General features: G+C 46.9%; 1 protein-coding gene across 1 annotated transcript in view; it reads right to left on the minus strand.

Moving 5' to 3' along the window:
- Positions 1 to 6,322: 6,322 nt before the first annotated feature.
- POP7 (POP7 homolog, ribonuclease P/MRP subunit) overlaps positions 6,323 to 23,556 on the minus strand; it is a 79,894-nt gene continuing 62,660 nt past the window's right edge. The window contains exon 2 of the mRNA XM_069646015.1: positions 6,323 to 7,203. Coding sequence (XP_069502116.1) covers positions 6,750 to 7,203 — 454 coding nt within the window. The 3' untranslated portion in view covers positions 6,323 to 6,749. The remainder of the gene's footprint in view (positions 7,204 to 23,556) is intronic.

Below are 23,556 nucleotides of genomic sequence, written 5' to 3' on the forward strand. Positions count from 1 at the left end.
CCAGGAGTATACCCACCCCTTCCTTTTTGGAGGTTTTAATGGGAGGCCAAAAGTTCCTTACGATTTCCTTCCCCCTTATTGCCGATTCAGCACCCCGCTTGTAGTGCGTTTCTTGTAGGAAGAGGGCTACCAATTTCTGCTTGCGTAACAGGTTGCTAGTAAGGGACCGTTTGTTCTGCGAGTTCAGGCCCTTAACATTCAGTGTGCCCACCCGTCATTCAACCATTATCATCGACAATCCTGCCCTCAAGGCACCCCGCTTGTCTCGAGACCATTAGTAAGCAAAGTATCCATGGCATAACTCATCCAACCCCTCCCTTTTCCCTCCCACCCCGTCGCCCCTTGTTATGTTATTGAGATTGTACCGCGGCAAAGCTCGTAGGCATCTAGGCGCTACTAGATCCTCACCTCCCACTCACCTTCCTTATTCTTCCCCTCATCCCCCCATCATCCCTCCGCCCTCCCTCCATCCGTCCTGCTCTGTCTCCCAGAGTTGCCAGGATCAGGTAACAACCCACCAGGGGCTTGTCCCGTGCCCCAGGTTACCAATCCAGCAGGGGACCCATTCCCTCACTTCGTATCCAAGTCACCACATTCGGTGTTACCCCATAATCCTGAGTCATGGTCCCGAAGCCCCTCCCCCCAAAAATCCACATTCCCCACCTTCCCCTTTCGTTGCAACAACAAAAAAACGTTAACTTTAAACCCATCCCGCCCTCAACAACAGGCGTAACTTCGCAAACAGTGCCCCACTGGCCGCTACTGCGTCAACACCAATGCCAAGAAAGAAAAGGGGGAACAGATTAATAGTGGCAAGACGCCTGGGCAACAATTCCCCGCCCCCCTCCCCCATCCCTCAGGGGCCGCTGGGGGTCCCGCAACATGTAAGGCAGTTATGGGGCTGTCTCGTTTCACTTAAGGTGCCCCAGGGGCATCAGGGGGTGCTTCATTTTTTGAAATTTCTGGGTTCCTTTCACTCAGTGTGTTTCCCCCTATTCGTGTTCGGGCCTCTGAGCTCCCGGGTGGAGTCCCGGTCCCCCTCTGCCCGCTCGCCAGAGGGGCCTGCTCGGCCACCCACCGGTTCATCTGTGACTCTTTGGATGTCCTCGGCCACAAGGTGGTGCCTCTCTCCCTGCCATTCGAATGCCAAATAGAATGGGTGCCCCCAGCGGTACCTAGTGCCTTTTTTCTTGCAACCACTTTGTGAGGGCCCCACATTTTGTCTTCATCAGCAGTGTAAGGGCCGAAAGGTCCTGGAAGATGGCCACCCTGGATTGAATATCTCAAAGATTCTTCGCCTTCTCCAAAATCTTGGCTTTATCCCTGTAGTAGTGAAACCGTGCCAGCACTGAGCTGGGACCTCAGCACGATGAACTCTGTCCAGCATAACGCCCTCCCCAGCGTCAGCCCCCAGGACTATTCGTATCATTGTCCTGAACTTTGCCCTCCAGCCCCGCCGGGGTCTCGCCTCCCGCTTCCACCAGGCCAAAAATGTGCAGGTTGTTTCTCCTCTTGGTTTTCCATGTCGTCCACCTTAAAGCGGAGCTCCTCCTCGCAGCGCTGCATCGCCATAAATTTCACGTCCATCTGCGTCTCCAGATCATCTGTGGACGAATGGTTATTCTCAACACCTTCCAATGCAGTCACCTTGGTCGTGGGGTCCACCATTTTTGACCCCCATGCCTGACCTGATCCCCTTTATTTCTTCTAGGATTGTCGGGATATTATTGATAATGATGTGTTATTTATATAGTGCCTTAATCCAAAGCGCTGCATGGTGCCTAGGTCTGGCGGGTGTGTGGACGGGGCCCCGGCAGCCATGTCGGCATCTCCTGCTTGGAACCGATATCTAACTAGGGCCTCTTTCCAACTCAGATCGGTGGTGCTAGGCAACCTAGGGGACAATCCTATCTTCAATGTGTTCCCCAGACTCTCTTCGCGGGGCTGACGATTGTTACTTTACAATGCCTCCACGAGTCTGACACTGTTCTGAGACTGCTCTGGGATCGAAGGGGGCACCTCAAGAGTTCAGCGCAGCCCTGCAGGGTCCTCCTGTGCCCTCCTCCCGAGCCAAAGCACAGTGGGTGCGGGGCGACTGGATCTCCCGCCTCCTTTTCATACCAGCCTCCAATCGTGGGGCCCATACCTTTTTGGCTCTCCACCAGTCTATGGGTACATCAGGGGCAGGGGAGTCTCCTCAGAATGTCCGCCCTGGGTTGGTATGCGCCCGGTTCCCTTGGTATGGACGTTTTCACATTAATAAGTATTGGAGTGGGTACTTATTCCCCGGTTCCACCTCACCTCGTATGCTTGAAGGCCTTGAGCACCCCCTTATGCAGTGCTCTGGGCGTGCTCCCGCGATGGCCTGGGCAAGAGGGTGCTGACATGGCTGGTGGGTTGTCTCGATAGTACTGTCCCAAAGCTGTGGACTCCGACATGAGTCAGATTACTGGTTTGGGGCCCGTCAACCCCCGTATGGCTGTGCGGTCCTTATAGTCTGTCTGGAGCAGAGAGCACATGTGACCCCCCCCCACCCTCTTACACCTCTGGCCCCAATGGGATCTCTCCTCCAAGCGAGTGACAGGTGTTTCAGTGTCCAAGGAGGGGGATCCCTCACAGTCAGGCCACCCAAACACTCCCCGGACAGCACCTGGGTCTCAAATGCGCCAGTGTTGGTCTTTCAGCAGCCTCACCTTGAGTCCGGGGTGAACTGTGTTGCCCCTGTCCCCAAGTTGGTCCGGGCGTGCTCCAGCGACGGCCCGGGTCTGAGAGGGGGCGGGGGTGTAGTAGTGGCTCAGCCCAGCAATAGATACTAAGGGTGGTGCAGTTGGTATGTCTTCCCCCACTGCACCACTGTATTCACCTGGCCGTGGTGCAGCTTTTCAGCTCCTCCTCATTGCGCCATACCACTGGAAGTAAGGCCAGAGCGTACTTGGGGTGTGACCTCTTGAAGGTCAACGATCATCTGCCGCACCCGGGGGGGGGGCTCATTTCATGTTGAGGCACCTTCTAGTGCCTTCACCTGTGGTCAGTGCCTGCAACCCATCGGGCGCGCTTGCAGGACGGGCTGGCCTTGTCAGGGGGGTGGGGGGAGGGGAAGGGGCCACAGCACACATGGTCCTCTGGGGCTCCCACTGGCAGCCCGGGAGAAAGGCTGGAAACATCCCCCGGGCCCTGCCGAGAGTCCCCAATAGCTCACCGTTACGCCTCCTCAAGTGGTCCGGAGAGTCGTCGGTAGACCTCCCTCTGTTGCTGTCAGGGAGATGGGACAGTCTCAGTGCCCAGGAATCCTCATCCGCAGGGTAAGACATTGGGGCTCTCTGCTGTGGGACGATTGGGTTTTCCGCGGCTGCAGCGTCTCCGGCTCAAGGCTTCACCAGCCTAACTCCTCGGCTGGGAGAGAGCTCCACACATCGCCTCCCTGATGCCACGTGGGGAGGGGGGGATGGGCGTCCGGCCCGTCGATGTCTCCTAACTCTGCACAGGGGACACTGTGGGTCCTCAGGGTTGGTTCTCTAGGCAGATCTCAGCTGTAGCGTCGGATCGTTCTTCCTAGATACGGAAAGGATCCCTTTCTCCTCTGCAACTCCTCCGATTCCCCTGGTGGCCTCGGTAAACAGGCGTTAATGTTATACTATTACATCTGGTCGAAAGGGAAGTGGATTTAGCAGAAGGGTTGTGCAGAGGTGCTTAAAATGGGGATCCACGGAGGGACCTCAATGACATTTGCAGTGAGGGGGGTAGGGGGAAAGAGGATGGGGCATGGAAAAAGATGTCAATGAGAGAGACCCCTGTTAAGCAGTACACCTGGAATGGCATAAGGGGGAATGGCATTTTAGATCTGTCAAGCAGTTGCATATGTCGATCATCAGATTGACCATTTAGCAACTGCTCATATAAGTATAAAACGGGGGGGGATCCTGGAGTGGGGGTGTACAGCTGGGGTCTAGTAATAGATCGGTTACCCAAAATTGGTTAATAATTTAACATGACAGACTGCTACAGCACCACAGACGAATCAGATGAGGCATAAAAGGCCAACTTCTTATACAAGTGTATAAACCAAAGATGAATGCAAAAGTGGCCAACAATGCCTTCCATGTCTGCCCCCTAGTCCAGCCCTACTTCTCCTACCTTATTAAGGATTTGCCATAAGGCAAGGCCAGATTTTTTCTAATGTACTGGTCCATTTTGATATATGAACTTGGAGGCTATCTCTGTGTTTCGGACATACAATTTCTACTCCCTTTATCTCTGCCCTCCCAATATTTTCCCAGCAGTCTGGTGTAAATTGCTCTCAACGTAGCACATTCCAAGTCTAAAAAAAAATGAACGTTTTTAAAAAAAGGTCGCTGGGGCAGGCCAGATTAACTCAATAGTTTCAATATTACAAAATCACACGTTTTGAAATGCCTCAGTGCGGCAAGAACCGGTCTGGATACCCAAACCATTTCAAGAAAATAAAAAAAGAGCTTGGGTGTTGTACTGCATTATTCCACACAATTGTGTATTTGTGCAGTTTGGGAATGTGTACATATTTAGAGCTATGCAACACTTGAATGATTTGCTAGTTTAAACTACTTCTGTTCCACCGCCCTATACCCTATACCTAGATGTATTTAAAAAAAAAAAAAAGTCCTAAAGACATTAATAAACACTAGGGAATAGTTACTTTCCCCTAGTGCAACCCGACAATAGGCGTAATGAATGAGGCACAGATGGGAGCGGGGATAGGCACCCTTAGTTAGGTCCTTCCTCTACTCCAGCACACTGCTTAATATTCCAAAGAAACCCTATTAGAGCGTTTATTTCATGAATCTGTTTAATAGACAAATGGGTGTGTATGTATGTACACACACACACACACACACACACACACACACACCCCCCCCCCCTCCACTCCACTCTCCCCCCCCCCCCCCTTGCGAGAGGGCCGAGTGCAGGCTGTTCTGGGACCAAGAGTATCCCTGGCTGCTCAATGAAGCCACACATGGGTGGTCAGAGGATGTACCAAGGACAGTGTTGTTGTCATACGTAGAAAACATTCTAAGTAAGGAGTAGGATTCTTGGGATGAGGAGTAGGGTATGGAACTGGAACCGTGGATTCCTTGGGGGGTGCCAAAGGAGGGTCATCCATTCCATAGAGGGTTCATGGGGATGGGGGCATATCTAGGGAATGCCTATACTGCTGCCCTCTAGGGGTTACTTTGTGATGAGACTGGACTTTCCAGTGCCCGTAGCATGGAGGCCGGCTGACTTGCAACAGTACATGACAGCTTTGCCTGGCACAAGGCTGGACCTTGGCATATGTTAACGGCAGATAGGCATTCTTGGATGATCCTTGGCAAACTATTTTTGACCACTCATAAGAGTAGTGGAGGGTGGTGGGGGGGGGGGGTGAATCCAATAAAAACCATCATGTGCATGTAGGGCTGTACCTGGGCATATGAGATTTCAAGTAGCATTACATAAACACTATTTGTTTATTAACAATTCTTTACATAAAATGTCAGGAGTTTGAGGGTGAAGCTTTCCAAGATGTGAAGAAATACAGATTGAACCCAGCAAATTACTCAATTCCTGTGGCTTAAAAAAATAAATCTGGTATTGTGACAGCATGCCCAGGTCTAAAGCACCTGAAACTTGGCTATGACGTTTTCTACGTGGCTAGAATCAGAGACTACCCCATCCTTCAATACCAGACGGGGCACACAGGATGCTGGCGAGTAATTCATCAGCAAGAGCATCTTGTTCGGTATAAATCTTCACTCAGGAATATACTCCAGGGACATAAAACGATCATAAAGCCACAAATCGGCTCACTTTGTTTCCCATCAAACCGAACACACGCAGGCAGGAGGGAGGGAGGGAGGGAGGGTCCCCATTGCTATAGACATTGCACTACAAACTATGCTATCGATCGAACGATCGCAGAGACAGAAAATCTGAGTGGCTTGCATACAGGCCTTCTTTTGAGAAACCACTGAACAGACATGTTTGCAAACTTGCCCCGAATGGCAGAGTTTGCTCATCATCAAACTCAATGGTGGGCATTTTATTGACCTTGGAAGAATGAGGGAGTGTGTGGACCCGACAGGATTCAAACCGGTGAGCATCAGGTTAGAAAAAGAACCCTGTAGTGGATGCATTAATCCACTGAACCCCAGACCTGGTCTGCTCGTCATGTTACATACGTCACCTGCTCCTAGAACATACCGAACATAATAAAAGCAGTTAAGCCAACCAAAATATTCAGCGGTTTTGTGATAGCATAACTTTCTTCCTCACAACTTCTTTGAATGAATACCATTAGCCAGTGAAGTGTCCTCAAACCTTTTTTATCATTAATATCACTTACTGGCTAATCCATAATTGTGTACAACAATTCACAGTTTTAAGATGAGGTTTATAGCCGTAGCTACTACAAATTGTAAAGACCAATGGTTTAGTGTGGAAGGGTTACAAAAGTGGTTACTGCTTCTTGAGACAGGACTTCATCTTGTAAAAAAAAATGCTTTTCCTCATTTCAATTTCCCAAAGTCTCTTCATACATCTTTCCATTAAACAGTTGCTTCAACGCTTGTAGGACTTCACATACACATTCCTTCCACAGCAAATCTACAACGAAATGAACTAGACATGCGAGCCAAAATCAAGGATGGAACCTATCAGTCCATTTTTGTATCTGCCACCATATGATGGACATCTACTTGATGCCAAACACGAAATATTCAACTTGTGTTACATGGTCAATGTGTATCCTGCAGGCATTTGGCCTTAGCAAGCCCCCGAAAGACTTTAATATGGATGGCAGAATTGTTGCGGGTTCTTGCCATAGGCTCCCCATCATCAGTCTCAGGCTCTAGGTCGTCCACTAGCTCTACAGTGGAGGTGCTGGCAGCCACCGAAAGAGTACCAAAGCTGTTAGCCTCGAGTTGCAGGGCAATGTTAATAGCGCGATTGATGGCAAGACCAAGACCATGGATGCAGATCTCACTGAAGTTTCCACTGTCCAGCAGCTTTTGGCAGCGCACCAGCTGAGCCTTGAAATCAGTCTTCATATTAACATAGATGTCATTCTTGCGCCGAGGTAGCTTGTGAGGCAGGCGCTTGCGCAGGGTATACTCCACCTTGTCCATTTCCACCTCTGAAGCACTGGCAGCCTTGGGCTCAGGGAAAGCTGCATAGTTTTCTGCCATTTTCCTAGAAAACACATACAAAAAACGATCAACGTTTTGCCATACTGCCCATCTAAATCCACAGGTTTAAATCCCCATATAAAAGGGGTTAGAACCATACAAGAAAGTCAACCTGATGATAGGGCAGATCCCGCCAACGCAAACAATTCAATCTAAAACATTGCTGCATTTTGGCAAGTTAAAAGAAGAATCCGCTTCACGATAGGCATGCGGCTGCAATATTGCATGCAGTTTTGTCTGAGCAACATGGGAGGTAACAGAATTCCACACTCAAAGCCTTCCTAATGATGGTAACCCAGAGCTTCTCGCCAAGCATTATGGTGGTCAGCAATACATGTCATCCCAAAACTATATAGCCTAGCTAAGCAGCAATTAATACAGACCAAAATTGCTGACAGCCATTTACTGCCTGGATGTGGCTTGAAAGACCCTCGTTAGCGGGACACAAACTGATACAAGGATCAACATTTTACCCCTGGCCAACTAATGCCATAACAACATACCCATTTTACATTAACTGTGTGCGTTTGAGAATGTGTACATGGGTTCATTAGGAAAACTCTAGCAGGTGTGTAAAGCAGAATGGGTTGCAAGTAGAGGACACAAGGATACAGTTTGCTTGTCATGCGTAAGGTAGGTTAGCGTCACACCGTCAGCACCCAGTTCTCCAGAGCAAGCTCCATCTTTAGTCTCAGAAAACACCAATGATGAACACTATGCCATACTATCCATCTACAACCCCAGGTTTAAAACAATGTAAAAGGCCTCAAGAACACCCAACAAGAGTCAGCCTGATGGTAGAGTACATCATCCTAGCAGGTTTTAGCTCCCGAGCATCAAATCTTTATCTCCATCCCTGAAGTAATGGCATAATGCCATACCCAGCAATATTCTGGATAATGTGGCCAAGCTAAGTCCAAAACAGATGGGAGCCATAACAAGAGCCCTGGCTGCGAAAGGAAAGAAAGACTTTTGTGGGCATTGACAAAGCCGTAGAGGGTAGTGCTCGGAAAGTGGGGGTGGTTTTGGTGGGCAGGGATGGGAGGGGCAGTGAAAGTGTCAGGCTGTGAAGGCAAAAAAAAAGGGCATGGACAAAACGTTTGTGCTGGATAGAGACAGTAGAGGGATGGGCAGTGATCCAAGGGACGCTGTAGTGCAGCGGTCTGCAACCTGCGCCTCTCCAGATGTTTTGTATTGCAACTCACATGATCCATCACCATTGACGGACTACTTGGGCTTATGGGATGGGAATTGTTGTGAAACATGTGGAGAGCCAAAGATGACAAACCCTTGTTGTCGTGTAAGGTAGGTATCCCTTGGGATAGCTGTAGGGTTGATACTTTTTCCTATTAAAAAAGTTTGAGATTTTTGTTTGGTGGGCCTTTTCAAGAATGGGGCATATGCTTTTTTTTGTAAACTAGAACCCATTAAAAGGAAAGGACTTTATTTTCATACTCGCAACTTGATACCTGCCACAGGACGAACTACTGACCACAGAGCCTAAGAGCAAGAAGGTAGGAGGCCCATAAGAAAAGAGTTTGCACTAGAATTGACAAGTCCAAAATTGTTTCCTGAATTTAAGATCGGTGGTTCACAGTGAAGAGTAGAGAGATCCAAGAGACGCACACAGCATGGCATCGACATAAAGAGGTATCCTGATTTTTTGGTTGCAAGGGATTCTGACATTGGCAATGGCAACTGCGGGGTGTTTGGAGTGTGAATCATCATTACTGAGACATTTCATGCTTGTCAACCCTTGGATTTCAAGCTTCCAATGAGCACATGCCTGTCCTTGCAGGACAGCCCCTCTGCTGGAAGAAACATCCAAAGAAAGCATGAAGAGAAGCTTGCTGCATCCTCCCGGACTGCTGAACTGCCCAGTGAAGCCCTGCTGCTGTGCTGAAACTGCTTTTCCTAATCGACTACAGAATCTCCGGAAAGCACGAAATCTTACCTTGGGTTGGTGGGACCAACTAACCCCAAGACAAACTTGGCTGGAGGACCTTCCCCAACTGGCTGTACTTCTTTGTTGCTGCTGGAACCGAGTGCCAGGGGTCGAGAAATCCATAGTCTAGGGCATCATCTTTAAGCCGGACCAAAGCTCCAGGAAGATCCCGAGGACCTTCCGAAGCCGGATGACCCAACCGCCAGTTACCTCACCAGATTGATGTACTCACGAAGCGATGGAAGCCCATCTAGTGTCCAAGATCCGCGGTGGTGCCATTTGCCGGTAGCTGAAACCGCAAAGTACTGCTGAATTTAAAAGAGCCTGTAGCTGCCGTTGACCTTTGAACTGCTATGCAGGAGTCCTCCAGACGTCCTCCCTCTTGTCCCCACGACGGAGGCCCAGGAACACAGGATCTGCAAGTCTGTAACGAAGATAGAAGCCAGCTGGAACCTCTTCTTCTAACCCAAGGTACTGTTCTAAGGGGTACTTACCTCTGTGTCTGTAGCTTGCTTGTCTCAGTTGAGATTTGCAGTAGCTGCCTTTCTAGAGTTATTCTAGTTCTAACTTTTCACAAGTGTAACAGTTTGTGGCCCAATAGTGATTTCCTACAACAAACTAACTTTGTGCAAGACTTTTTGCTGTCTAAGAAGTGCCTCAGCTCCATAGGCGTTTGCTCATAATTGACTTTGGCTGTCCTGGCTCCATGCAGACACTTCTGTACCATTTACCTTGATTCCAACTGTCCCTCATAGGTGATACATTGGTTGTTAACTGGGCAAAATCTGTATCTAGACTTCATTGGGAGATTTAAAAGTGCTCACATGCTCTGAGAACCTGTAACCTTTTATTCCGTCCATCAACCTTGCCTTTTTCACAACCTCAGAATTCTTCCAAGTACAAAAGTGATATATAAATGCCAATACTGTCCTAGTAATTGAAGTCACCCCAAGGTGTATGAAGCATCTCTAAAGAATATCTACTTGCTTATCTTTATTCTGATAACGTGTTATGAAGTGTATTTTAATTGTTGCACATCTCCTTTTTAAAGAAAGCTCATTTAAACCTGACCGTTAAATAAATAATTATTTTACTAGAAACCCCTAAGTGTTATTTGAATACTTGCATTTGTGGATTTCGATGCTACATCTCTACAGCCCACATTTACCCCTCTTGAGATAAGTCTGGCTGCTCAGTCACACTACCAACTTGTGTAGTACAGACCTATACCAATGGGTGGGTTACCTAATTCCAAAAGGACAACACTGGTGTAGTCTCCCACAGGATTACTGCATTCAATATTGCCTAACAGGCAGTAGAAGGGCATCACCTGACCCCTAAGCAAGGGGCATCAGATGATCCTCATCACTGATTGTTGGTTCATTTACCAGATACTGTGGAGCACGCAAATAAACAGTGATTCAATAGATTGCCGTGGTGCTCCTAATCAATCCATCAAAAGCGAAAGGCCTTCTTACTGTTAAAAAGAGGGCTGTCGGGTTGGTTACAGTAAGTGTGGTACAGAGCTCAGGATGGTTGGAAGAAGTAACAAACTGATTGTAACAAACGGATAGCAATTGCTGCACCAAAAGAACGCACTGGTTTCACAACCATGGTTCGGTTCTTATGTCCCACTGTACCACTACTAGACCATACCTCTCCCCCATCAGTCTGTTTTGTTATGTTAGCAGTTCTGGCAAAGGGCGCAGTTACTACACAAAGCAGTTTCCTAGCACTACTAACTGTATCTCCCATACATTTCAATGCTGTAGAGGCATTGCATTTTATTGAATTTTAATTTTTAAAAGACAATTTTTTTGTCTCTTCCTAAATTGCTGGTGATCCTCAGTCTCTGGTCGAGAGGGAATTCCCTAATACAGCCACACTTACCCAGAAGGAAGATTCAACCAATCCATTTACGTTTGGCTGTAGGAACAGGGAAAAACACAGGTCAGCTGATCTTGGGTGATGTGCAGGAACTGCATTTTTTAATTCTCTATATCAGAAAAGAAGGTCCAATACCATAGCAGGTTCCATGGACCATACCCACATAAAAAATTTGCACTGGTAGCCACTGAAGTAGTCCAAGAATGATGTGTGGGTGAACATGTGCCGTCTAAAGAGAGTAACCACATTTTTAGACTTTGATGCAGTCATACTAGACATAATGGCAAGTATTTCGTGGTTCAAAACAGACAGCAAATGCGATCATGGTGTGCAACCCACTACACATTTACACTTATGTTCACTGATTTTCCCCAACGTCAAACAATTAGTCAGAACGGTAACACTGGGTTAGAACTTGGATCTTGTGGTTCTAAATTTGGCACGTTCTCTGCTAGAGTTTGTCTTCCAGTTTCCTCTACAATCTTTTTGATTTAATCAACACAATACTTGGGATGCTGCTGCAGTAATGTTCTAGCTCTATGCCCAGGTTCACACTGCAGGAACAAGCATTCACCTGTCCCCTTTAACTATTTGTTGGGGCCATTGCCCACCATGTAGTTGTAGGAGTGGTTACTGAAAGTTCGGCAGCCTGCGCTTGATAATTAAAGAAAGTGCCCTCACGCGTACCGGGCTCCCTTGCTTTAATACATATTGCCTTTCATTTGTCTGCATTGATGTTTCCCCGCACAAGCAAATCTAGCAATGACGAGTATCGTAAAAATCGAACCCGGCTGTGCCACACTTCTGATCGTAGTGGCTCAATTTGTGCTCCAGGTAGCCGTCAATCCGCAGCTACACACAAACATTATGGAGAGCCGGGCCGCCACTCGTACAACACTGTTACCACTGCTGCTCATCCTGCTTCGCAGCAAGCCAAGTGTTGGGGCGCAACAACAGCATCAGCAAGAAAGCCTGCATCACATTGGACGCCTGAAATAGGCATTCTGAAGGACACTGCAACATGCACGAGGTGCGACCGCTCAACGATAAGCAGGCCCTGCTTATGCTCACACGCTTTCTCCAGCTGGCTTATTTGGCATGTGAGGTGTGCCCAGTCTTGCTTTTACTCTTCACCGATTTCCATGCGGAGGTGAAAACCACAAGGCGGGAAAGCACTGTCCCAGAACATGGCAATCTCCAGCCCCCAGTCGACATAGTTCGCACAGCAGAAACAGTCATTGCACAGACGACAGTCAAAGAAGGGACAATGCCAGGTGCACACTCCCCAGAAGAACCAAAATGGAGGTTGACGCGGAAGAGAATAAGGTATTAAAAGCCTCACTGAGCCCTCACAATAAGCAACGACAGCAAAAAGAGGCTATGTACGTGCCCTAGGGAATGCCACAGCAACCAAATATATCCAGACTTTGTTGCTACAAATATATGGTCACAGTCGGGAATTTCTAATAGACACTGGAGCCACAGTCAACGTGATTAATGGACACATACAAGTCCCTTGACAACAAGAAATCACTAAAGCCGGCAGATCGCGACATTGATCCATACGGCACAAATACATTTAGAATGCAAAGGAATGTTCAAGGCTACCTGCACATACAAGGACAAGAGAATGAAAGCAACAATATATGTAATCAAAGGGGAAGTTCCAGGAGGCAGCATCCTGAGCTTCAGGTCTGCCATCCAAATAGGACTGGTGCATGTGATGTACCAAATCATGTCGCCATACACGACTAGTCCAAAGGACGTGACAAAAATGTTCCCTACCTTGTTCAAAGGCCAAGGGAAGCTAAAAGGGAAACAAATCAAGCTACATATCAATGCAAACATCAAGCCTGTAGCACATTACCGTGGAATACCCCTCAACATCCGGAAGCAAGTGGAGGATGAAATATGGTCACTATTAAACCAAGACATCATAAAACCTACAACAGGACCAACGCCCTGGGTGTCGCCCATAGTGCCTGTAGGCAAAAAGGAAAACAATAAAAGCATTTGCATCTGTGTAGACATGAGAGCGCCCAAAGTCACGATTGAAAGAGAACACATGTCCACGAATGACTGATATGATGCACCTATTACACGGTGCAAAGGTTTTCTCCAAATTAGATTTAAATAAAGGATACCCCCAACTCGAGCTGCACTCGGACTCTCGCTACATAACTACTTTCTCCACGCCGTTTTGCTACAAATGCCTCAGCTTGGGGTATCGTCCGCTGCAGAGATTTTTCAAAACGAGATACATCAGATCATTAAACTCATTCCCCAATGTCCGAACTACTGTGATGACATCCTAATCTTTGGGATAACTCAAGTGGCCCACGATGACACTGCGGCGAGTGTGTATGGCCCTCCAAGAAGCAGACCCGACACTGAACACAGACAAATGTGAACTAAGCAAATCAATGCTCAAGTTCTTTGGGCACATTTTCACATGAAGGTCTACAACCCGATCCAAAGTGCAAGTTCTGCTGGAAGCACCCACATCAACATCCAATATCAGATCATTCTTGGGCATGGCAAGCTATTGCACCAGGTAGATACAGGACTTTGCCTCAGTCAGCACAGCTCTCCGTCTACTCACCGGCCAAGGACAAGAGTTTGTGTGGTCCGCTGACTGAAAATATGCATTTCAAGAATTTAAAAGACGCATTGCCTCCGTCTCATGCATGGCATACTACGATCCGGTACTAGAAACTGAACTAACAGTGGCCGCTAGCTGCGTTGGCATTGGTGCAATCCTAGCACAAACAAAGCTGGGCGCCTCACCATCCTGCGCATAGGGGCCTATGCAAGCCGTAGTCTGTCATCCATGGAGTGTGCATACTCTCAACCAGAGAAAGAAAGCCTTGCTGTACTATGGGCATGCGAATATTGTCACCTATTCCTGTATGGACAGCCTTTTACCATCGTTACAGACCATCAACCACTGACAACCATATATGGAAAACCCACAGCCAAAATGCCAACTTGCATCGCAAGATGGGGACTCTGCCTACAGGAATAAGCATTCAACAGAATTAATCGACCAGGGAAGGACAGTAACCCAGCTGACTTCCTGTGGAGATTTACTCTACCAGCCAAAGATGAAATCCAATCTATCAAGGCCAACCAATATCTCAATTATATTGTGAGCAATGCTTCGCACCAAATCACTCACCATACTGCAAATGCTTGATGGCATGTGGCAAGACCATCTTCTCATGACCGCAAAAGACTGCATAACGTCGGGCAAGTGGGATCAGAGTAGCAGAAATGAGAAGCGTCAGTCTGAAACAAGGAAAAAACAACTCCGGACTTTACACTGGATAAGACACACTCCGTTTCCCCTGAAGGATTACTACTAAAGGAGAATAGGATCGTCATCTCTGAAAACCTCCAATATCAAACAATTGCCATGGCACACACAGGACACCGTAGAATCGTATCCACTAACTGACAACTCAGAACAAAAGTGTGGTTCCCCCAAATGGACATTAAGGTTGAACAAACACTGGGAAAATGTGTAGCCTGCAAAGCAGTCGCTCCTTGCACGTTCCCTGAACCACTTAGAATGACAATGATGCGGCAGCAGGTGTGGGACAAAGTTGCTGTCGATATGTTTAGACCCCTCTCCAATGGAAAATATGTATTAGCGATTATAGACGAGACTTTCAGATTCCCAGAAATACACCCAATTCAGTCCACGGCAGCCCATTCAGTCATACCAGCTTTGGTCAAGCCTTTCACAGACTACTGAATTCCCACCATCGTGAAATATATGGGTCCCCATTCAGCAGACATGACTTTGCAATGTTCGCAGAGCATCTGGGATTCCAATACCGCAAAATCACACCACTCTGGCCTCGGGAGCATGGAACGACAAAGAGGTTCATAGCCATCTGAAACACACTATGCAAATTGGCTCAATTACAAGAGGATCATTCATGCAGGTTATCTGCACACTTGTCAGACTACCGCAACACACTGCACAGCTCCATGGGTGTGTGCCCCTCAGAATTAATGTTTGGTCGCGTCTTGAGAACTAACCTCCTGCACAACCCCAGTAAGGAAGTGGCCATGAATAGTGAGGCCAAGGCCAGAGCAAACAATGGGGAAAGCAAGAAGAAAATGAAGTAATATGCCGACAGCAAGAAAGGCAAATAACAGCGACTTCATTTAGGATATCAAGTGCAAGCACGCCAGATCCAAAGATCCAAAGCAACACCTGCATTCAACCCTGATCCCATGATAGTGACAGGTCAAAGGATCTATTCATGGTAATTGCTGCGAGTCCCACAGGCACAACCATAAGAAACTCAATTTTTCCGGCCCATTGAAAGTGACCCGACTCTGGAGTGAATATGGATGGCGATGTGGACACAGACGACAGTGAGGGTGAACCTGCAAAGTCTAAACCTGCGCTTATTAGGGGTGAAAGAAAATCCAGAATTGGACAAGAACCTAGATTCAAGAATCTTGACTGAGGTGCTGGGAAAGAAAGTTTTGAATGACTTTTCATATAGAGCCGGGAAAAACTTGGAAGAAGGAAAACCAAGGTAAATAATAGTGGTACTAACCAAAGTGAGCGTAAAGGAGAAGATTTTGAAATTGACAAGGGAAAGTTTTGCTGAATGCATCCCCTCTGGCCATCTACCCAGACTGTCCCAAGGAAGTTGTGGAAACTAGAAAGGCTTTTAAGTTTGCTAAAGAACTGGCTCTGGGTCAAACCTGCAAACTTTAAAGATTCATCTGGATGGTGGTGTTAAATCCATTGACGACCCCTCAGAGGCAGAGCGTTGGCTAAAAGCTAAAAGAAACAGGAATGCTAAGGATTAATTTTATGCCGTTATTAACGGTCGCTTTTGCTTCGGCGTATGGCCCACGATTTTTGATCCTCGTGCTGTTCCGTTTGGGTGCCTTTCCCTAATAGTATAGAGAATAAGGTAGTATCCTACGACGTATCTCGGTCTGGTGGGTGGATCTAGAGTGAATGCAAATGGGCTGCTGAATGGGAGGATGCATTGATATTATAGCAGCATAATATGCAGGTCAGGGATAGGTGAGGTAATTACCAGCCGCTTTCCTACGTAAAGTGTGCACTCTAAGGAAAGCATATCCTGGTTGCGCTGTGATAGGATGTGCCGATACGTCATTGTCTCATGATGCCGGCAGTTAGCGCCCGACCTTTGTCCCATTCAAACCAGGACAGGCTGGGCCTTCGGAATCACATTGCGCTTAAATTGTACAAGTCGAATCATTCATGCATCCAAATTCGACTCTCGTGATTTTCGTAATTTTGAAGCCATCACGTCTAGATCGGGGCCCAGTGTATGTTTCTGAAGGATATTGCGTGGCGTGTCGGGGCGGAACTGTGTCTGGTATGGAGGGATATGGGAATAGGATGGGTAAGTCATGGTGCTTCACTTCGTGTTGGGATCGGTTGGATTATGTGTATTCGTGCCAGAGGTGAGTTTGTCTGAGCGCTTCTACGGGCGACTTGCTGAGTGTGTTCGATTGTTCTGTTGCTCGTTCTGAGGGGTGGGATTAACTATCTTTGAGGATCCGGAGTGTGTGTGCATTGGGCGTCTCGGGTATTACAGGGATTGTAATAGGCTTCTTTATTTATAAAATGAATGTTAGGGTAAGGTCTTCTGATTGCAGTCTCAGTATTACCCGATGTGAACCCTTGTGAGATTTCCGAGCTCTGTCAAATTACTACATCAGTTTCCTAGATCTATAATCAATTTGTAATAATTCTCACGGAGGCAAACAGTATTTAAAAAAAAAAAATAAAGTGTGGGAATAGTTTGCAGAAATTAGTAAGATATGCAATGTGGCTACTATAGGTCTGATGAAATGGCTGTTTGAAGCGATACACCTAGGTAATCATTTTAGAGTTAATCCACCTCAGACAAGTTTTAATTAGTTTCCTCGGTCTCAGGGGCATGTTTGCGTAATTTTGGCACCTGGTGCGTAGTATAGCCATAGGCTCATGGAAGTCAGGTAAGAGGAGGGTGTTGGTTGGGAGTTCTTTTGGCAATGTTTTTCTTGGTTAAAATGGTTTGAGGCTAATTGAGTATGTTTAGGGCTAATTAATGCATTTCGGATTAGTTAAAATGCTTCCATCCACTGTTGCTAATGTGGGCACGCTTACTCTTGATACAAGGTTCGGAGTAGGGGGAGCTCTCAGTTCCTGGCACCTATGTTGGGAAAGTGTGGTTTGTGCCGATAGGACTATGGAGGTGATGAACGCCTAATTTCAGGACAGAAAGGGGTTGTGAGGCTAATTGGGGTATGCTGGGCTTTAGGACAGACTACGCTGGATAGGTTGTCATTTCGGGATGGGCCGTGAGTGTTTTGGACTTGTTTGGGGTGTCAGGCTTATAGTACACAGTCACAACCAAGTTTATTTTTATGGTTGGGGTGTTACAGCAGATATACATCATTTGTCTGCCTCTTCCATGCTATAACTTATTAAGATTCTCATCACACTGATGTACTGGGGTGTGGATTTTTGGTGCTCAAGGAATTTATTAAACGTTTGTGAGGCGACGGCTTACTAACTTGACTATTCCGTACACGTTGGGGAGTCTCTAGGGACAAACTGGGTAGGATGGATTGAATTTGAGTTGAATGAAGCACGAAGTGTACTGGGATTATAAAACAGGTTTTTGCATGGCATAGGCATTTTGGGTATGATTGGAAAAATGGGAGGGAGCGGGGTGGTGTTTCTCTCTACGTGATTATGCAAGGGAAGTTCCAGTGGTTTGGGTTGGACAAATCCAAGAAGGTTTTTGTGTCGTTTGTTTTTTCTTTCTTAGTGTGGGGTGTTCTGAGTGACTAGGTTTCATTATGGAGGACGGTGGGTACTTAACAGTGTATACGGGGAAACCTCTTATGAGAGTGTTCAAATAATTTACTTGAATGTTAATGGAGGGAACTGTGAATAAGAGAAAATTGATTTTGAAGGGACTTTGAGTTGGGGCGGATGTTGCCCCGCTATAGGAAATGCATTTATTGGAGGCAAAAGCAGATAAATGGAAAAGAGGATGGGTTGGTAATGTGTTTTGTTTGGCTTTCACATCTAGCTCTAGAGGTGTATGTACCTTGATTAGGAAGAAGCTACAAACGAAGGGGATTTTTTTTTTTGTTACTCACAGTTTTTACAAAACGAGAATGAAAAAAATGTCATTGTGGGGGGAGATTTTAATGTCACTCTAGATCCACAGCTGGATAAGAGTGGGGGAACTTTGAACAATGAAAACAAGTTGGAAAGGAAGGCCTTGAAAGTTTATGGCAGAGTGGAGTCTTTCAGATGTGTGGAGACTACAGAATCCTTTATTCACACAATATCCCTTTTTCTCAGCCAGATATTATATATACGCGGTTTCAGGACTGTGCACACAGAGCTTCAATGGGGGCGTTATTAAAAAGGCATCATGATCTCAGATCATGCTCCCATCACTCTGGAAATTAAATTAACCTTTCCATTACCTCAAACAAATACATGGGGAATGAATGCAACACTTTGCCACATTGAGATCTTGGACAAAATAGTAAAAGAAGCAAGGTTTTTTGTGGTAGAGAACAGAGTGGCATTTGTGTGGGAGGCCTTTAAGTCCTACATAAGAGGAATGCTGCTAGCCCTCTTGAGCAAAAGGCAAGAAAGAAAATGAGATTAGGAGCCTAAATGAGGATCTTGGGGAACTTGAAAAACGAAATATGCAAACATATTCTGTGAGTTCTTTCAATTTAATCAAAAAGAAAAAAGAAAAACTGGAAGATTTACTTACAACAAGGGCCGAACGACTCCTTTTTAGAACGAGATGCAAGTATTATGAGAAAGGTGAAAAATACAATAGGCTACTGGCTCACCGTCTACGAGTGAAGGATAGCGAAAAGACAATAAGTGCAATTGAAAGCAGAGATGGGATTATGATTTATGAGCCTATTGAAATTAACGAAACATTCAAGGAATATTATTCCAACCTATATTCCTCAGGTATATGTGAATCATGAAGAATTTATGCACTTTGTAAATGGTTGTAAATTAAAAAGTCTAAAGTCAAAATACAGAGATTGCCTTGAGAAGGACTCAAGTGTGGAGGAGCTCAAAAGAGCAGCAAATGTGTTAAACTCAGGCAAATGTCTGGGTCCGGATGGTCTGCCTGCTGAACTTTTCGCACGGATACAACCTGTTGGCAAGCTTTGGAAGGCTTCGGATTTGGGAAAAACATGATAGAATGGATTAGGCTCTTATACTCATGTCCCACAGCCAGCGAGAACACAAATGGTCTGGTATCAGAGGAATTTGAACTAAAAGGGGAACAAGACAAGGCTGCGCCCTCTCGCCCATATTATTTGTCATCGCAATGGTGCTTCTAGCTGTGACGATTAGAGAAGACAGGATAATTGAAAGAGTACATTATGGTGAGGTGTGTCAAAATGTTTGGCTTTACGCGGAGGATATGCTGTTGGTTCTTCAAAACATTGAGTCTTCTGTCCCGGAGCTAATAGACCAAATTGATATCTTACACAGGATCTCGGGGTACAATATTAGCTGGACGAAATCCAAAGCATTACCAGCATCAAACTCCTGTTCGAACTTGAAAAGGAGTGCCTATGGTTTCAATTGGTGTGCTGACAAGATGCGTTACCTTGGGGTCTGGCTGACAAAAGATGTGTCTAAAATGATGGAGGTCAATCTATCATACATTATCAAAAGATGTACAGTCAGATTTAAGAAGATGGAATGAGCTGAGATTAAGCCTCTGGGGAAGAGTGCATGCAATTAAAATGACGTCAACACCACAGATTAATTATGTACTAAGCAGGATCCCCTTGCAGATCAAAAAGAGCTTCATAAAGAAAATTGAGAGCTTGATCCAAACCTTCCTGTGGGAGGGTAAGCAGCCACGTTTGAAAATATGGAAACTACAACTGTCCCAGGAAAGTGGTGGCCTGGGTGTTCCGGATTTTGAAAACTATCATCTAGCGTTTGGTGGTTGACATTTAGTTCCATTCATAGAAAACTCAGATGTCTGGACACAAGCGGAGGCAAGTAGATCTTCCCCACTATCCCCAAGAGAAATTCTAACATCAGTGGATGGGTCAGTCTGTAAATCTTTTCCACCTACTGCATTTATAAGGGCATGCTGGAAAGATCTTCTGAGGAATAATAAAAAGGATGTTGTAGACAACACTATTGCATCGATCTGGTTGAATACAGACATAAACATGGAAGGGAAATCTCTACTCTGGCCAAACTGGCTACTGGATGGTATGCAGTGGCTAGAAGATATGGTTGAGGGCAAAACATCAACAGCTTTAAGCGATGAACTTTCGAAAAAGGTCTCAAAGATTGCACACTGGGGGGGAATATAGAAAGCTAAAGAAAGCTTTGGTGAACAAAATTCCAGAGAATTGCAAAGGGTGGCATATCTGGTTAAGAGAATACAAATCAGAAGGTCATTTGGCCTATAAGGTGTACAAGAATTTGGAACAGTACAGGGAGCCAAATAAAAACTTACTGGACTGTTAGGGAGAATTCTCTTTTTAGGCTGAATTTCCTAACCTAGTGAGTCCCCCAGCAGCTTTGCTGGATTTCTGGAGTTTGTTTTTTTCTCCTGACAAGAGTGAGACTCTTTCTCCCACTCTTGGACATGATTTATGGTGTTCCTTTGACTGTTAATGTGTTTTATGGGCTATGGGGTCCTTTACTCCATAGGGTCTCATGTGTTTTTACAATGTGTGTTACACAGCACCCTCCGTGCAGTGACACAGGGGTGTCATAGTGGCCCCCCACCATAGACTCCATACCCTGGGACGGACTACTGTCTCCCAGGGCATGTAAGGTCACCATTGGCTTTACTAGTCCCAAATTATTAACAGAAACCGGTACAAACCATCATATTGTGGACGTACTGGTCAGGGCAATTCGATTGCCCCGGGGTCTGTTAGTCAAGGGGGCACGTCTCTGTCCCCCCTGATTGAGTTTTGGCTGGTGGCAGTGGATACTACTTTTTATATTCGACCGCGAATATATCCCTATGGGATTTTCCCATTGTTCGAGGCTACCAACTTTAATTATTTAATTCTCATAGCCTCAAACATACCGCCGGTTTATTTAATATTAATTCGCCGGTTGGTATTTTTTGCCAGGACTCAATTCTAAAATGGCGTTTGGGTTCTCTTCTGTGACTCCAACCCAAGTCGAGCCCTTTGTTCCACTTTTTGGCGGGCTTCTCCACAGAAGCCTCCAAAAGTGGTGCCACTCTGTCTGGGTACCACAGGGGGTGTCGGAGGGGGTTTAGGCACCCTGGACTGATTTACCTTGGTAACTCAAGTCGCACTCTTGTGTGACTGGCCCAAGTGGTGAGCCGGCCGGCTCACCACTTAGCATGTTTGATTGACAGCTAGGCTGAGTGAATGGGGGTTTGCTGCATAAAAGCAGGGCTTTGAGGACTGGAACTTCAGAAGTCGCCACAGGACCGGAGAATCCAACGAGGGAGAAGCTGAGCCGACTCACCACTTCCCGACGACAGAGAAGATCTCCCGGCTGGAGAGGCTTCTTCCCCCGAATGGTGGGCACAACCAGTTTACCTTCTTCTCTTCGCACCCCAGACCGGCTTGTGGTCGAATTGCCCTTGCCAAGCACCCCGGCAACCAGATAGCCACTTACCACTGGACCGTGAATTACAGGACCGCTCCTTTTACCTGAGAAACTCCGCGGCTGGTTTCTTCCCTGGCAGTGCAACAGACTCCCGTCTTCCTCCCTGACGAGATCTTCTCTTCCCCCGGACGAAGCACCGCCTTGCATCCGCTGCCAGGAACAACTGCCCCCACTAGAGTATTCTCACCACTTTAAGGTACTGTGTCTGCCAGGCCTCCCTTTCTAAAGATTGCTACAAGGTAATAATAACCCCTTAACCTTCTGGACTGGGCTCGCCGTCTTGACCCTCTAACTGGTCCCTTTCTTTGGTCCAACTCCCTTTTGAACCGTTACAAGACTTTTGTGCACTGCAACCGTGTGACCTTGGACACATTTAGTTTTGATCCTCTTAAAGTGGATCCAGCCTATTGAACTCTAACTTCACGGTTTTACTTTGCCTTCCTCTCTTGTGATGTTCTTGTAAAAGTGTTGGGACCGGTTTCAATTTATTCTCCGTTTTTCTCTCCCTTTTAAAAACAAATTATTAGAGTGCCATCTACGTTAAGCGCTCACCACTGTCTGAAAATAAGTGGGGCTTTACTTAAGACTTGTCTAATATTCTTCTAAGGGAGTGTATATCTTTTAGTGACCATGTTTTTTTAATTGCTTACCATTAGTACCTGTGTGTTTTTCTAGATGTGGTTTTAAATAAATAAATGATATATCTCTTTTACACCAAGCCCTGGTCAGTGTTTACTTGTTCTATTGTTTTCTTTTGACCTATTGTGAATACTCTGTATACTGCCCAACTCTTCTTGAGGGAAGTCTGACTGCTCAGCCACAGCTACCAAGCGAATCTGTGTGGTACAGACTGCTACCAAGTGGGTTTACTGCCAAACATCTGTAGTCCTAAATCTTTTGCAGTGGTCCCACAGGGAACTGCACAGGTTTCTGCCTAACATGGACAAATGGTGAAAGGAGCCGCCAAATCAAAATATTAAATAGAGTATTTGGACGCTGCAAAAATTATTTGCAAGGCGTTTATTTGATTTGGAGGTCTGTTGAACACGTGATTTGGGATTGCTACAAATTAAGAAGCTTCTGGAGAGGGAGGGCGCGAGAGCGCGACCCCAAGATGGCAGCTCTGCTGTGAGCTCCGTGAGAGCACCACATTAATCCTGTTTAAAACAACGGATCCAGGGGCCATCCACCCCCCCCCCCCAGTGTCCGGGGTGTCATCCCTGGGAGAAATACACCAGATTGGAGTCCGCCGGGGGTGGCGAGAGCCCCACAGCCACTGGGAGGGCTCGGGGGCCTACTGGGTGCAGGACGCGCGGGGACGGCTTCCCGCCGCAACATCTGGAGGACCACAGCGGCGAGGAGCGGATCGAGGACGCTGCCCGCTCCAGTGCACCAGCTCCCAAAATCCCTTAGCCGCGGAGTACGGTGACATCGCAGGCCCCCACCCCGCCCCCCCCGCACAGGTCCCCCCACAAGGAGACGATCCGGTGACCACCATCCGCCTTGGCGGCCTGCGCTCTCCCAAAGCGCCAGGCGGGAGAGTGGCGCTCCAGCGCGGCCCGCCAGCCGGGTGGGCCCCGAGCTTCGTCAGAACCCAGCTACAAATCCGGCGGATCGGGACCGGACTACACAACAAGACGGCACCGAAGGAAAGCTCAGGTGAGCAGACTCTTTCCCCCTTCCCATTTTTCTGAGAAGCCCAGCAAATACTAGATGCCCCGGGCCAAGCCCTGTGTCGCGGCCCCACCCACCGCCAAGGAGTCACCCGTACCAAGTGACTAAGCCCCACACGGAGAGAGTCTGTGTACATGCATACACCGTGACAGGGAAGCAAAGAGGGATTGAGAAAACCT

The sequence above is a fragment of the Ambystoma mexicanum genome, chromosome 1p (assembly GCF_040938575.1).
Source record: "Ambystoma mexicanum isolate Mex_15411 chromosome 1p, UKY_AmexF1_1, whole genome shotgun sequence".
NCBI lineage: Eukaryota > Metazoa > Chordata > Amphibia > Caudata > Ambystomatidae > Ambystoma > Ambystoma mexicanum.